The sequence below is a fragment of the Lathyrus oleraceus genome, chromosome 7, assembly GCF_024323335.1.
Source record: "Lathyrus oleraceus cultivar Zhongwan6 chromosome 7, CAAS_Psat_ZW6_1.0, whole genome shotgun sequence".
In the NCBI taxonomy this organism is placed as follows: domain Eukaryota; kingdom Viridiplantae; phylum Streptophyta; class Magnoliopsida; order Fabales; family Fabaceae; genus Lathyrus; species Lathyrus oleraceus.
In genome coordinates this window covers 382418474-382434182 of record NC_066585.1, presented here as the reverse complement: position 1 = coordinate 382434182, position 15709 = coordinate 382418474, and the positions used below count along the sequence as shown (strand labels likewise).

At 38.0% G+C, this 15709-nt stretch overlaps 2 protein-coding genes across 2 annotated transcripts; both read left to right on the top strand.

Moving 5' to 3' along the window:
• Positions 1-4344: 4344 nt before the first annotated feature.
• On the top strand, positions 4345-5140 carry LOC127103948 (uncharacterized). Its single transcript, XM_051041175.1, has 2 exons — positions 4345-5003; positions 5125-5140. The coding sequence occupies exons 1-2, from the start codon at positions 4345-4347 to the stop codon at positions 5138-5140; spliced, it is 675 nt and encodes a 224-aa protein (XP_050897132.1).
• A 7605-nt stretch (positions 5141-12745) lies between these two features.
• On the top strand, positions 12746-14410 carry LOC127103946 (uncharacterized). Its single transcript, XM_051041174.1, has one exon. The coding sequence runs from the start codon at positions 12746-12748 to the stop codon at positions 14408-14410; it is 1665 nt and encodes a 554-aa protein (XP_050897131.1).
• The last annotated feature ends 1299 nt before the right edge of the window (positions 14411-15709 follow it).

Here is a 15709-nt window from a genome sequence, read left to right as displayed (position 1 = left end):
TTCTGATTCTGAGGATGATGTTGAAGACGATGTCCCAAACATCTCTCCTGTCAAAAAGAAAACTTTTAGAAAATCTCCAGCTAAGGTTGCTGTTGTGCATTTGGATAACATTTCCTTCCATCTGGAAGATGGTGCAGCCAAGTGGAATTTTGTAATACAGAGGAGAGTTGCTGTGGAAAGGGAACTAGGGAAGGATGTTGTGGAAGTGAAAGAGGTTATGGAGTTGATCAAGTCTGTTGGTTTAATGAAAATAATTAGTGCATTACCCCAATGCTTTGAAGGTCTTATGAAGGAGTTTGTGGCGAACATCCCGGAGGATATTGCTGACAAGAACAGCAAAGAGTTTTGCAAAGTGTTTGTTAGAGGAAGGTGTGTAAAGTTCTCCCTTACTGTAATCAATAAGTTCCTAGGGAGAGGAACAAAAGGTGTTATTGAATTAGAGGCCACATACAATGAAGTCTATAGGACAATCACTGCTGGACAAGTCAAGGAATGGCCGAGCAAAAAGCATCTCTCTGCTGGAAAATTAACTGTAAAATATGCTATCTTGCATAAGATAGGGTCAGCCAACTGGGTACCAACAAACCACATATCAACAATATCTAATGCTCTTGGAAGGATAATATATGCTATTGGAACCAAGCTCAACTTTTATTATGGAAGGTTCATGTTTGAACAAATTGTTAGACATGCTTCCACAAATGAAGTGAAGCTGCCAATTGCCTTTCCCTCAATTATTTGTGGGATAATTCTAAGCCAACAACCTGGTATTTTAAGCACAAGTGATATTCCCAGTAGAAGAAAGCCTCCATTGTCAGTTCATTACAAGTTATTTGAAGGCAGTCATGTCAATGACATTGTCATGACATCTGCAATGAAGAAGCCAGCCTCTCTGGATTTCTGTTTATCTCAGCTCATATAGCTGTGTATAATTATGGTTCTGTACCACCTGACATTTTGTTTTAACATTTTCTATGTTATAACATCCTTTGTGACATTCTCTGATGGACTTATTGACATTTATTTTGTCTAATTGGTCACTTTGGTCTATTTTGACTAAAAAGGGGGAGAAGTTAATATATGGAGAGTTGCAGTTAATATGTGCTGAAGTAGCTAGGCTAAACAGGTGACAACTGATGTGTTGTAAAGGTGATGTTGAAGGAGATGTCAGAGGGTGATTCTGAATGTTACAGGTGCTGTTGTTGTTGAAGGAGATGTCTGTGTTGAACAAACTTAGGGGGAGAAGAAACACTTATGTGTTGATTGTGTGTTTTTTTACTAGTTGCTATTATAGCTAGTAATTGTGTGGTTATTGCTTCTCCTGCTGCTTAATTGCTGATATGTTTTTTTTCTCTTGTGAACAAATGGACAAATATATGTTTTAGCCAAAGTTTACCAAAGGGGGAGTTTGTTGGTTCTTGTGTTGGCAGCAATTTTGGTAAAACCTAGAGTGTTCACAAGTTGTCACATGTGTTGTCTTAACATAAGATAACTTGTACCTGCTGGATGTTTAAAATGTGATTATGCAGGATTTTACTGAGATGTCAGACCCGACGTCATGACATATGTATACAGAATATTCAGTCTGAATGTTATGTATTATGTGATTGTGTTTTTAATGCCAATCTGTGTATGATTGATGAGATGATTGAACATACTATCAATCAGTAATTACAACGAGATTAACTTATTTTCCAAAGAGATCTAATCAACTGTCATGAGAAGATATGAATCGAAAATAGCTTTGGGTTTTATGATGTCCAAGCCCAGCCAAATGCTTCTATAAAAAGGACATGGAAAACCTGATTTGATACACAAGAAATAACGAACGAAATATTGAGAGAGAATAAGGGTTTTAGTTTTGTGTGGTCGTGTGAATTGTAAGCCATTCAATTCATCCATAAATGATTGAATTGGTCTGATTTTTGAGTTGTAATTTGTCACTCTAAGCTTTTAAGCATGAGTGTGTGTCTACTTGATTGAAGCTTTTAAGTAAGATCAAGTGTGTGTCTTTGAAGAGTGTCTTCTTTTCATTGTAATTCTTGTTTTATATCACTGCTGTGATTGAGGGGGAGTGAGTAGGGTCTCATATCTAAGAGTTCTTAGGTAGAAGTCACATGGGTAGAGGTTAGGTGAAAAGACTGTAACTTGAAGTTGTTTATTGAGAGTCTTTGAACTGATTCTATTTAGTGGATTTCCTTCCTGGCTTGGTAGCCCCCAGACGTAGGTGAGTTTGCACTGAACTGGGTTAACAATTGCTTGTGTCTCTTGCATTACTGTTCTTTATCTTTTATCTTGTTTGTATTGTTCAGATATTAGTGTCGTGACATTACCTTCGACATCTCATATCTGATACCAGAATTTCAACTTTGACTTAACTTTAGTCAACTAACACTTTCCAAAACATTTTCTACCCCTTTTATTGACCCATTCAAAAATGCAAACAACTTTTAAACCAAAACATAGATAAATTCAAGAGATTCATGTAGAGTACTACAGATGCTCATGGTGCTAATACCTTCCCTTGGCATAACCAACCCCCGTACCTTCGATCTCTACTTGCTCTGCTCCTATTTTTTTACTATTTGCTATGCATGTTTATTTTGGGTTTATTTTGAATCTTTTCCCCTTCCCTTGGAAAAATAAATTTTCGGTGGTGATATTAGATTATGATACTTGTCTTATTTGTTCAAAGTGGTTTAATACCCTTGTATAGAATAATGTTCAATCATGTCTTGTGATACTCTACTTCCATTCTATCTCAATTTGTGATGTTATATCCATCTCCTGTAATTGTTTATCATTTCATTCAAATGTTTCCTTCATAAACTTCCATAATGTTGAACATGTATCTGATATTTGTTCATGTGCTATCTCTTGTGATGATTATGTAAACCTTTGTCATGTCTGTTTATGTCCATCATGTCTAACAAAAATGTAAGTAGCTTGCTCATATCTTGCCTATTTATGTATTTTTATGTATCTAAATCCAAGGGAAAGGATCTTATGTTGACTTCCTAGTCATATGTTGTTTGTTTGTTTGTTGACTTTGTTTGTCCATTCATGCATTTACCCTAAACCAAACCCTACCCCTTTTTCAAGCTAAAACACAAACACAAATCTTGACTTAATTTTAGTCAATGGAGTTTAAATTACACTTGAAAATTCTTTAGTACACATGAGGAATTTCAAACACAAACCTTAACTTACTTTTAGTTAATGGATTTTTCAATTACACTCCTCAATGTTGTAGTACACATGAAGCATCTCAAACTCAAAACTTTGACTTAACTTTAGTCAAGTAACACTTTCCAAAACATTTTCTATCCCTTTTATTGACCCATTTAAAAATTCAAACAACTTTTAAACCAAAACATAGATAAATTCAAGAGATTCCTGTAGAGTACTACAGATGCTCAGGGTGCTATCCTTGGCATAACCAACCCTCGTACCTTCGATCTCTACTATTTTCTATGCATGTTTATTTTGGGTTTATTTTGAATCTTTTCCCCTTCCCTTGTAAAAGTAAATGTTCGGTGGTGATATCAATGTTTTGTGAGTCAAGTTAATCCAATAGCTTGGTCTCTGATTTTCAATGCGACAGAAATGGCGACTTCACTGGGGAGATTATCTCCCCAAGAGGGTTATACCTATTTTGTTTTTATCTATGTTTTATTATTTGTTTATTTTTGCTTGGGTGGTATTTATGTTAAGATAAACCCTAACCAAAACTTGAGTGCATATTGAGTTAGGAGGGTGGTATAGTCAAGTTGGCTTGGGCGGAGTAATCTCAAATAAGTTGACTTGAAAATCCCCCAATCAGTGGAGGCCCCTTTGGGGATAGTATTTGTTGAACGATAAATCGTGAAGACATTTGCTATCTTTGACTTGGGAGCCTGAGAAGCTAATGACTTTAGTGTCCCTTTACCCTACTAAGCCTTGTTAGGACATAATGTGGTGACTATGAAGGTGTAAACCTGAATTAGTTGATACACGATACTACACGCAGATGAGTTTCTCTTTATAATATTATTGGTTGACAAGTAGTTATACAAACCGGTAATATCTGAAAGATGGGATTATGATTTTGGGAACTTCTTCAGAACCTTGGTTCCTGTCATGTTGATAGACCCTTAGCACTTACCTTGTTGGGATGGTTAGACCCATGGCCTCATGCTCGTGAAGTCGGACATATGAACTCCGTGTATTTGACATCTTGCATATGTTTGATGATCTTGATATGTTTGTGCATTCATACATTCATGCATTCGTTAACATCGTCTCAATTAAAGTCTTAAAGGAACTTAGAAGCATTTGGTGCAAACATCATAGGTACTTTTCACTATGAATTTTGGAATAAGAAGAACTCAAAAGTACACTTTCAAGAGTCCAACGTTAGAGGTTTTAAGAGAGCTAGGATCTCTGGTGGCTAATCCTGAAGACTTCAACGGAAGATATGGGAGACTTCTACCTCTTTTGAATACCAACATGATAGAAGGTATTCTTGCTACATTGGTTCAATTCTACGATCCATTGTATCGGTGCTTTACCTTTCCGGATTATCAGCTTGTGCATACCTTGGAGGAGTTCTCTCATGTGATTGGTCTACCCATTTCTGATCAAGTTCCCTTTTTTGGTTTAGAAGAAATTCCAAAGCATCAAGACATTGCAGAAGCTACTCATTTAAGGGTGTCTGAGATCAAAGCTAATCTAACTATAAAAGGAGGGATCCTTGGCTTGCCTGCTAAATTCTTGATAGATGAGGCTCGTTATTTTGCTAGCATGAAGAGTATGGACGCTTTTGAGGCTATTCTTGCTTTTCTCATATATGGATTATTCCTTTTCCCTAACATTGACAACTTTGTTGACATTAGTGCTATCAAAATATTCCTAATTGGAAATCCAGTTCCTACCTTGCTTGCAGATGTTTACCATTCAATCCATCTCAGGAATTTTCATAAGGGAGGAATGATCATATGTTGTACAACTCTTCTCTACAAGTGGTTTATTTCACATTGCCTCGGCCTACTGCTTTTTGGGACCTCAAGGATGGTCTATTATGGTCACAAAAGATTATGTCTCTCACTCATTATGACATTGATTGGTTTGATCGTGCTTATGAAGGGGTGGAGATTATTGATAGTTGTAGTGAGTTTCCTAATGTACCTCTTCTTGGTACAAAAGGGAGGCATTAACTATAACCCTATTTTGGCTCGTCGTCAATTTGGGTACCCAATGAAGGACAAGCCCAACACCATCTTCTTAGAGAGTTTCTTCTTCAAGGAAGGAGAAGACAACAAAGCATTCAAAGAAAATATTGTGCATGTCTGGTGCCACGTCTATAAGAAAGGAAGAGAAGTTTTAGGAAAACTAGATTGCGTCTCTTTGGAACCTTATCTCCAATGGGTGCAAGCTAGGGCCGTCAGTTTGAAAATGCCTTATCCTCGACAAGAGCCTTTGTCTTTAACTGTTAAAGAACCTTATCTCATTTTCATGACTAACTCAGATAAACTCAAGGTTTCTTTGACTAGAATGCAACGAGAAAAGGATGCTTGGAATAACAAGTATCAGATAGTCCACGCAGAGAATGAAGAGCTTCAAAGATACCTGAAGTAGAAGAATGATGAAGAGCTTGATAACAAAAAAATAAAGGTGAAAGAGGATTTATTTTCCTCTAGCATTAGGCCAGTTCCTGGTTTAGATAATCCTCCTACTTCAGGTGCTTGGAAGATGATTGTCTATAAGCTGGTGGTTGAAAAGATTCAGATGAATGACCGAATCAAGAAGCTTAATAGGAAGCTACAAAGAGGGATTTGATCTTCTTCTCAACAACTTCCCTATGATTCTATCTATTTTCCTTGTATATTTTGAATGTGTACTTCAAAAAAATGGTAATCTTTCCAATATTAATGAAATGAGTTTTAGCTATCAAAAGAGTAATACTTCACTCCATGATGTTTGCAATAATTGTGTTTATTAAAGTTTATTGAAATACATTTGCATTATATATCATGCATCATTCTAAACATTACATTTTTGCATTCCTGAGACTTATCCATGTCCTTCACTCCAATAGACAAGTTATTTCACCGATACAACACTCGAGTTAGTCATCAGAAAAGGATGAAACAACTTGAGCAGGAAAACCAGGAACTCATGGAAGAGGTTAATTCACCCAAAGACAATTTGGAGAGTATTACAACAATGATGGAAATGTTGGTGGTTGCTCAGAATCAGCCACCCCCAGAGCCTGTTCAAAGAACTGTAATTTCAGAGGTCGTGTCTACGCCCATTTCTGTGGCACCTGTGAACGCTCCTCAGTATCAGATGAACCCCAATTTCCCTTGGGGCATGCCACCAAATTATGTACCAGAAGATTACCGTCCACAAGCTCCTGAAGCTCCCGCAATGCCTGTTATTATGTCGGTACCACCTTCTGTAATGCACATTACTCCATACCATGAAAAGCCCATCTTTCACACCACCCCAAGTGAGAGTATGAGAGCATATGAGAAAATTGACTTGTGGTGATCGGTTATGGCCTTATTTTTCTTTATTTTGTTTTGGGATTTTTCCTTTATTTTGATGAGGGTCATTTGTTTTGAGTAAAATAGTGGGAGCATATTTAATTAAAGGTCTAATTAAATATGTTATTTTAGTGATACTTATATTTTCATTATTTTTCATGTAGATTACCATGACAACAAACACCTTTAACAACATTTTGCTATCAATCCTTGATAAGGAAAAATTGTTTGGGACAAGTTTTCTGGATTGGCACCGAAATCTGAGGATTATCCTTAAACATGATAGAAAGTTGTATGTCTTGGAGAAACTTGTTCCTGAAGAGGAACCTCCTAGTTCTGCACCTAAGGCAGAAAGAGATGCTTATAAGAAGCATGTCAATGAAACTGCTTGCCTCATGATAGCTGCCATGAACTCTGAGTTGCAAAAGCAACATGAGAACATAACAACGTTTGATATGATCGAACACCTAAAGAGGCTCTATCAAGAGCAGGCAAGGCATGAAAGGTTTGAAGTTTCAAAAGCCCCTTTTCAAGGCAAGTTAGCTAAGGGAGCCCTTATAGGTCCCCATGTGCTCAAGATGATTGGGTATGGGGAGAACCTTGAGAGGTTGGGTTTTCCCCTCGGAAAGGAACTTGCGACTGACTTGGTCTTGCAATCGTTGTCAGATAGCTTCAGTCAATTTGTCCTTAATTTCAATATAAATGATATGGAAAAATATCTTCCTGAACTTCTAGCCATGTTAAGAACTGTTAAGCAGAATCTGAAGTCAAAAGGGAAGTCCATTCTGATGATCGGAAATGGAAAGAGATAGAACAAAAGACCCACCAAGCAGGGTGGTAAAGGGAAAGGCAAGGAAGTTGCCAAACTCAAACCCACAACTCCTGCTTTGAAGCCTAGTGGAGGAATAGAAAAGGAGGGCACTTGCTTCCATTGCGGTAAGACCGAACACTGGAAGAGAAACTGCCCAAAGTACCTGGAAGATAAGAAGAATGGAGTAGAGACTTCAACTTTAGGTATTTTTGTTATTGAAATTAATTTATCTACTTCTGTATCATGGGTATTAGATACTGGATACGGTTCTCACATTTGTACCAATGTGCAGGGGCTAAAAAGGAGTAGAGATTTGACAAAAGGTGAAGTTGACCTACGAGTTGGCAATGGAGCAAAGGTTGCTGCTTTAGCCGTAGGAACTTATGTATTGACTTTACCTAGTGGTTTAATAATTCAGTTAGAGAACTGTTATTATGTACCTGCAATTAGCAGGAATATTAGTTATGTTTCTTGTTTAGACAAGTTTGGTTTTTCATTTATAATAAAGAACAATTGTTGCTCCATTTATTTGAATGATATATTTTATGCTACTGCACAAATGAACAATGGACCATATGTCCTTGATCTTGAAATGCCTATTTATAACATTAATACTAAAAGGATGAAACGTAATGAGTTAAATCCAAATTACCTTTGGCATTGTCGAGTAGGCCACATAAATGAGAAACGCATTTCCAAACTCCATAAAGATGGACTCTGGACTCTTTTGATTATGAATCATATGAGACATGCAGATCTTGTTTAATTGGAAAGATGAAAAAGTCTCCATTCACAGGAAAAGGTGAAAGAGCTAATGATATTTTTTCCCTAATACATACTGATGTATGTGGACCATTGAACATACCAGCCAGAGGAGGTTTTCAGTACTTCATCACATTTACTGATGATTTCAGTAGATATGGTTATGTGTATTTAATGAAACACAAATCAGAGTCCTTTGAAAAGTTCAAGGAATTCAAGAATGAAGTACAAAACCAAATAGGTAAGAATATTAAAACTCTTCGATCAGATCGAGGTGGTGAATATTTAAGCCTAGAGTTTGATGACCATCTGAAAGAGTGTGGGATTCTATCCCAACTTACTCCTCTTGGAACACCCCAATGGAACGGTGTATCTGAGAGAAGAAATCGAACCTTGTTAGACATGGTCCGATCCATGATGAGTCACGCCGATCTTCCAAACACCTTTTGGGGACATGCACTATTGACAACAGCTTACACACTTAACCGTGTTCCATCCAAAAAGGTTGAGAAGACACCATATGAGATATGAAGTGGTAAGAAACCACATATGTCTTACATGAAGATTTGAGGTTGCAAAGTTTATTTGAAACGACAAATTTCAACTAAGCTTGAGCCCAAATCTAACAAATTCTTATTTATGCGGCATCCTAAAGAAACAAGAGGGTATTACTTCTACAATCCTTCTGAGGGCAAAGTGTCCGTCGCTCGAACTGGAGTTTTCCTAGAAAAGGTTTTATTTCCAAAGGAATCAGTGGATGGAAAGTAGAGCTTGAAGAAATTCAAGAATCACAAAGCATTGATACACCTATGGAGGAATTAGAGAAGGAAACACAAGTAGTTGTGGAAGAGCAACTTGCTCAAGTAGAACAAGACCAACGTAGGTCAAGCAGGATACCTCACCTACCTGAGAGATATGGATATCTCATAACTGATCAAGGTGATGTATTACTCATGGATCAAGATGAGCTTGTGACCTACCAGGAGGCCATAACTGGTCCCGAGTCTGAGAAGTGGCTAGAAGCCATGAATCTGAAATGGATTCCATGTACACAAACCAGGTTTGGACCTTGGTAGAGCCTCCTGTAGGAGTTAACCCTATAGGATGCAAGTGGGTCTTCAAAAAGAAGACTGGCATGGATGGAAAGGTACATACCTATAAGGCAAGACTAGTTGCAAAAGGATATAAACAAATTCATGGGGTTGACTATGATGAAACCTTTTCACCAGTTGCAATGCTTAAATCTGTTCGGATTTTACTTGATATCGCTGCATATCATGATTATGAAATATGGCATATGGATGTCAAAACTGCTTTCCTTAATAGGAATCTTCTTGAGGATGTGTACATGACACAGCCTGAAGGATTTGACATACCAGAAGAAGCCCAAAAGATATGTAAGTTACAAAGATCAATCTATGGATTGAAGCAAGTTTCCATAAGCTGGAATCTTTGTTTTGACGAAACAGTAAAATAATATGGATTCATCAAGAATGAAGATGAGCCTTGTGTCTACAAGAAGGTTAGTGGGAGCATGATCATCTTCCTGGTATTATATGTATATGACATATTACTCATTGGAAACGATGTCCCTACCCTGCAACAAGTAAAGTCTTGGTTGGGGAAATGCTTTTCTATGAAGGACCTAGGTGAAACAGCCTATATATTAGGAATTAGGATCTATATAGATAGATCACAAAAACTGCTTGGCCTAAGTCAGACTACATACATAGACAAAGTGCTGATACGATTTAATATGCATGATTCCAAGAAAGGATTCATACCTATGCAACATGGTCCGTGTCTATCAAAAACACAATCCCCTTCAACTAAGGAAGAAAGGGATCGCATGAATAAGATTCCATATGCATTTGCAATAGGATCTATCATGTATGTCATGTTATGTACTCGACTAGATATCTCGTATGCTTTAAGTGCAACGAGTAGGTACCAATCTGATCCCGATGATGCTCATTGGGTAGCTGTCAAGAATATCCTTAAGTATTTGAGAAGGACTAAGGACTCATTCTTGATATATGAAGGTCATGAAGAGCTTGTTATAATTGGATACACCGTGCTAGCTTCCATACATATAAGGATGACTTTAGATCACAATCTGGTTATGTGTTTTGCTTAAACGGTGGCGCTGTGAGCTGGAAAAGTTCAAAGCAAGATACAGTTACTGATTCTACAACCGAGGCCAAGTATATTGTTGCCTCATGTGCAGCAAAGGAAGATGTTTGGATCAAAAAGTTCATTAGTGAACTTGGCATAGTTCATAGCACTGTGGATCACATTGGTCTCTATTGTCATAACAATGGTGCTACCGCACAAGCTAAGGAGCCTAGATCTCACCAACGATCCAAACACATACTTAGGCGTTATCACCTCATTCGAGAGATAATATATAGAGGAGATGTGAAAATATACATAGTACCTACACTTGCCAATATTGCTGACCCACTGACAAAGCCTCTTGCGTAGCAGAAGCATGATGGCCATACTAGATCTATGGGAATTAGGGGTATGCTTGATTGGCTCTAATGCTACTGGGAGATTGTTGGTGCAAGCCCTAGAGGCCAATACTTTTGGTACTTGTGTCGAACTATTTATTAATAATAAAAGGCTTTTTCTTTATTATGTTTGTTTAATAAAGTCCATAGAATAGATAGCCCGTTTAATGTATCAAGTGTGACTTAATCATGAGATCTCATTAAACATAAGGACACTATTATTAAAGTATTCGTAGTCGGGCTTTGTTGTGAAGTGGGATAACATTAAAGCATTAAGACTATTATTGATATAGAATGATGATCACATCTCATGGATCATGGATAAGGAGTTATCAAGTCTTAAACATAGGTATGAATATTAGGAGTAATATTTACACTGGATTAACCCGCTATGAGAATACTCTATAGAATGTTATGCAAAGTGTCATAAGTTATTCTCATGGTGATAGTGGTGTATACCACCCTTCAACCTGAAACCACTATAGACCCTAGATGTAGAGTCGAGTGCTTTATTGCTGATCAAACATTGTCCGTAACTGGATGACCATAAAGACAGTTGATGGGTACTCAACGAAACATGTTGAGGGGCATGAGTGACCTAGATGGAATTTGCCCATCCTGCATAACAGGATAAATGTCTAAGGACCTAATATTGAACTGGACAAGGATGACACGGTCTATGCCTTGTGTTCAATATAGATATAAGGGTAAAAGGGTAATTATACACAAAAGTATTATCACAAAAGGATTTGTCAGATCACATGAAATTTTTTGTGTCTTGGGTAGCAGTGATGTGTTGCTAGATATTGCTCACTGTTTATCATGTTAAATACGTGATTTAATATAATTGTCAATATCGCGAAAACCTACAGGGTCACACACAAAAGGACAGATTGATGAGAGATAGAGTAAATAAGGAACATCGTAAGGTACGATTCACTTAAATGAATTGTAGAACATCATAAGGTACGGTGCACTTAAGTAGAATACGAAATATGGTAAGGTGCCACGCGCTTAAGTGATTTTGGTATATCATAAGATATGGGCCACATACACTTAAGTGGATACACTTAAGTGGGCTTTTTAGCTTACGTACCACACAGTGGTTCTATAAATAGAACCCTTGTGTAGAAGCATTTGACCAGATGAAATTTCGTTTCTCTCTCTCTCTCTCTCACTTACTCAAAGCATTCATTCGTAGCAGCTAGCACTAAGTATGAAGGAATCCGCTCGTGTGGACTGAGTAGAGGCGTTCTCACCATTCAACGTTCATGATCGCTCCTTAGATATGCATCAAAGGTTTCAATCACCACAAGATGTAACGATTCTATCACTGATCACGCCCATTCATAAGGATCACTAAAGGAGAAATGTTTTAAATTCTGATGCATTTTGGATCGCTATTCTCCTCCACTTTCTACTATGAACATATGATAACGAGTGCACCAAGTGATTTCACCAACATGGTGAATATGGGGATGCAACTCAAAGAAGGTGTCTATAACGAATGATAGGTTAAGGAAGGTGGTTCAACTAACAGCGTCAAAAAGTTCAGAGTTGGGTTCCTTAAGAAGAAAGAGCAAGATGTCAGTGTTGTGGTACACAGAAGACCAAGGCAGAGATATCAACAATAACATATTGTAGCAGTAGCTCCAGCCTACCAGCCACAGCTCTTGCAAAAATATCAACCGCAAGTCCAACAACAACAACAACAACAACAACAACCACAGTTTACACAACAACAACCTCAATACATTCAGCAGAATATCCCGCAGCCACAACAACAACCTCAGTAACAGGCCCGTCCATAATACAACAATAATCAATTTCAAAGAAGACTGCAATTCAATCCAATACCTATGACTTACACAAAATTATTCCCATTTTTGGTCGACAAGAAGCACATTCAAACTAGACCTACTCCCCCTATTCCAAAGAAACTTCCATATTGGTACAAAGCTGACCAGTTTTGCGCCTACCACCAAGGGGTAACTGGATACAACTTAGAAGACTGTTATAGTTTAAAGTCTGAGGTGCAAAGATTGATCAAAAGAGGCATTCTGTCTTTCAGAGATGTCAACCCAAATGTACAAGTCAATCCTCTACCTCAACATGGAAGAGCTTCTATCAACATGGTAGAAGGTTGTCCTGGCAGTTTCAGAGTTTACGATGTATGTTATTTAGAAGGAGATTTGGTCGAGATGCACCTTAAATTGGGTGATCTCATTTATATGATGCCATACAACTATGCTGCTTGCGGACTTTGCCGTACAACTCTCTATGGTTGCCGTATTGTAAGGGAAGATTTGCAAAAAGAAATAGACAACGGGCTTATTCGAGTTGATAGAGAGAGGAACTTCAATAAAGTCAACATGGTACAAGCTAAGGGAGCTCCTATCAACATGGTTGAAGGATGTCAGGGTAATTACCAAATATACGATGTGATATTCATGAGAAGATCTTTGGTTGAGATGCACAAGAGTTTGTTTCGGCTCCTTTTTGTTCCACCACGTGATTATACCACCTGCGAATTTTGTTCGATAAACCCACGTGCATGTCCCCTTGTACGACAGGATATCCAAAGATTGTTGGACGCGGGAACTATCACTGTTGTCCATCCCAGAAATCTCGAGAATGATGCCAATGTTATAATCCCTCAGTCCAATGTTCCTGAACCCTTGAAGATTACATTCGATGGTCACAACTCTATAATTTCACCTTTGGTCATCTATTTATCAGGTCCAACGCCGTACCAATCTGACAAGTTCGTACCCAACAAGTACCAAGCTACCATGATCGAAGATGGAAAGGAGGTTCCTCTACCTTCTATGCCTTCTGTCGTTAACATTATCGATGTAAGTGGGGTCACAAGAAGCGAGCGTGTATTCGCTGCGGTGCCACCAAGAAATGTTAAAGCTATAGTTGGGAAGAAAACGCAAGTTGAGGCACCGATTATAAACAACGAACCTGATGTTGTGGAAGAGTCCAGTGGGGCTAATATCAACTTAGAATTCGATGAGGTTTTGAGATTGATCAAGAAGAGTGAATACAAAGTTGTGGACCAGCTCTTACAAACCCCTTCCAAGATATCTGTTTTATCCCTATTGATGAGTTATGAGGCTCATAGGGAGGCTCTAAAAAAGGTTATAGAGCAAGATTATGTCGATCATGACGTAATGATTGAACAATTTCATAACATTGTCGCCAACATAACTGTCTGCCACAATTTGAGTTTCAGTCATGAAGAACTCCCAGCAGAGGGCAAGAATCACAACATGGCTCTGCATATTTCCATGAATTACCTTAATGATTTTCTATCCAATGTGTTGGTGGACACATGTTCTTCACTCAATGTCATGCCAAAATCAACTATGTACAGATTGGCTTTTCAAGGGGCTCCTATGAGATATAGTGGGGTTATTATTAAAGCATTTGGCGACTCCAAAAACACTGTCATCGGCGAGGTGGCTCTCCCCATGACCATTGGTCCACATATCTTTCAAGTCACCTTTCAAGTAATGGACATCTATGTTTCTTACAGTTGTTTGTTGGGTCTCCCATGGATCCATGAGGCAATGTTTGTCACTTCGACTCTTCACCAGAGGCTCAAGTTCGTAAGGAATGGGAAATTGGTCACAGTATGCGGAGAAGAGGCTTTAGTGGTGAGTCACATATCGTTATTTTATTTCGTCGATGCTGAGGATGAAGTTGGAACCCAATTTCATACACTATCTATTGCTGACAAAGATGTACAAGATAATGGAGCTTCCATTCATTCCTTTAACGATGCACGATAGTTATTTGAAGATGGTTCAATAGGTGGATGGGGACAAGTTGTGAGTCTCCCTGAAAACAAATTTTGTGAAGGCCTTGGTTTCTCACCTACATCTTCAAAGGTCGCTCAACAAGATGCGATTCTCCATCCTATTCAAGAGACTGTCCGAAGTGGATGACTCATCAACCCTACTCAATCTGAAAAAATGTTGTCATTGAGGAGAATCCCAAAGAGGATGCACAAAGCATCGTAACGCATGGGATGGTCTGCCAATATTGGATAGTTGTTGATGTTCCTACAATTGTCCATGTTTCTAAGTAATATTTTATCGTCATTTTAAAAATTCCTTTTGTTCTGCCCAAGATGAAAGAGTATTTTGTTGGGATTTGTTTCAAGTTCCCATTATCATTAATGAAATGTTCATTTTTTCTTCCATTTTATTTTACTTTTTTCCTTTCGAAAAATGGTAACCTAAAACAAACAAACAAAAATCTTTTTTCTGCATGCAAATTCCATTTTTTTATCTTTATGCTAAGAAGACAAGCATAAATCCTGTATACAGATTGATCAATGTCACATCCATTGAAAGCAATGACCCTATCCCCTCTCCTAACTTTGATTTCCCCGTATTTGAGACCGAAGAAGAAAGTGATGAAGAGATTCCAGATGAGATCTCCCGGCTACTTGAGCAAGAAGAAAAGGCCATTCAGCCTCACAAAGAGTCAATGGAAGTGATTAACTTGGGTTCCGAAGAAGGTAGAACGGAGGTCAAGATTGGAGAATCGCTTTTCCCGGATGTCAATGAGAGAATGATGGATCTTCTTAGAGAATATACATATGTGTTTGCTTGGTCTTATTAGGACATGCCAGGTTTTGATACTAATATTGTGGAGCATCATTTTCCATTGAAATCAGGATATCCACCAGTCAAATAGAAGTTAAGAAGAACACATCCAGACATGGCTCTCAAGATCGAAGAAGAGGTTCATAAGTATATTGATGCTGATTTCTTGTTACATATGAGTATCCTTAATGGTTGGCCGAAATAATGCCCATTCCAAAGAAAGATGGTAAAGTTCGAATGTGTGTCGACTATAAAGATTTGAACAAGGCCAGTCCAAAGGATGATTTCCCTTTACCTCATATTGATATGTTGGTCGGCATCACTACCAAATTCAAGGTCTTTTCTTTCATGGATGGATTCTCTGGCTACAATCAGATCAGAATGGCGCCCAAAAATAGGGAGAAAACATCATTCATTACACCTTGGGGAACATTCTGCTACAGAGTGATGCCTTTCGGTTTGAAGAATGTTGGTGCA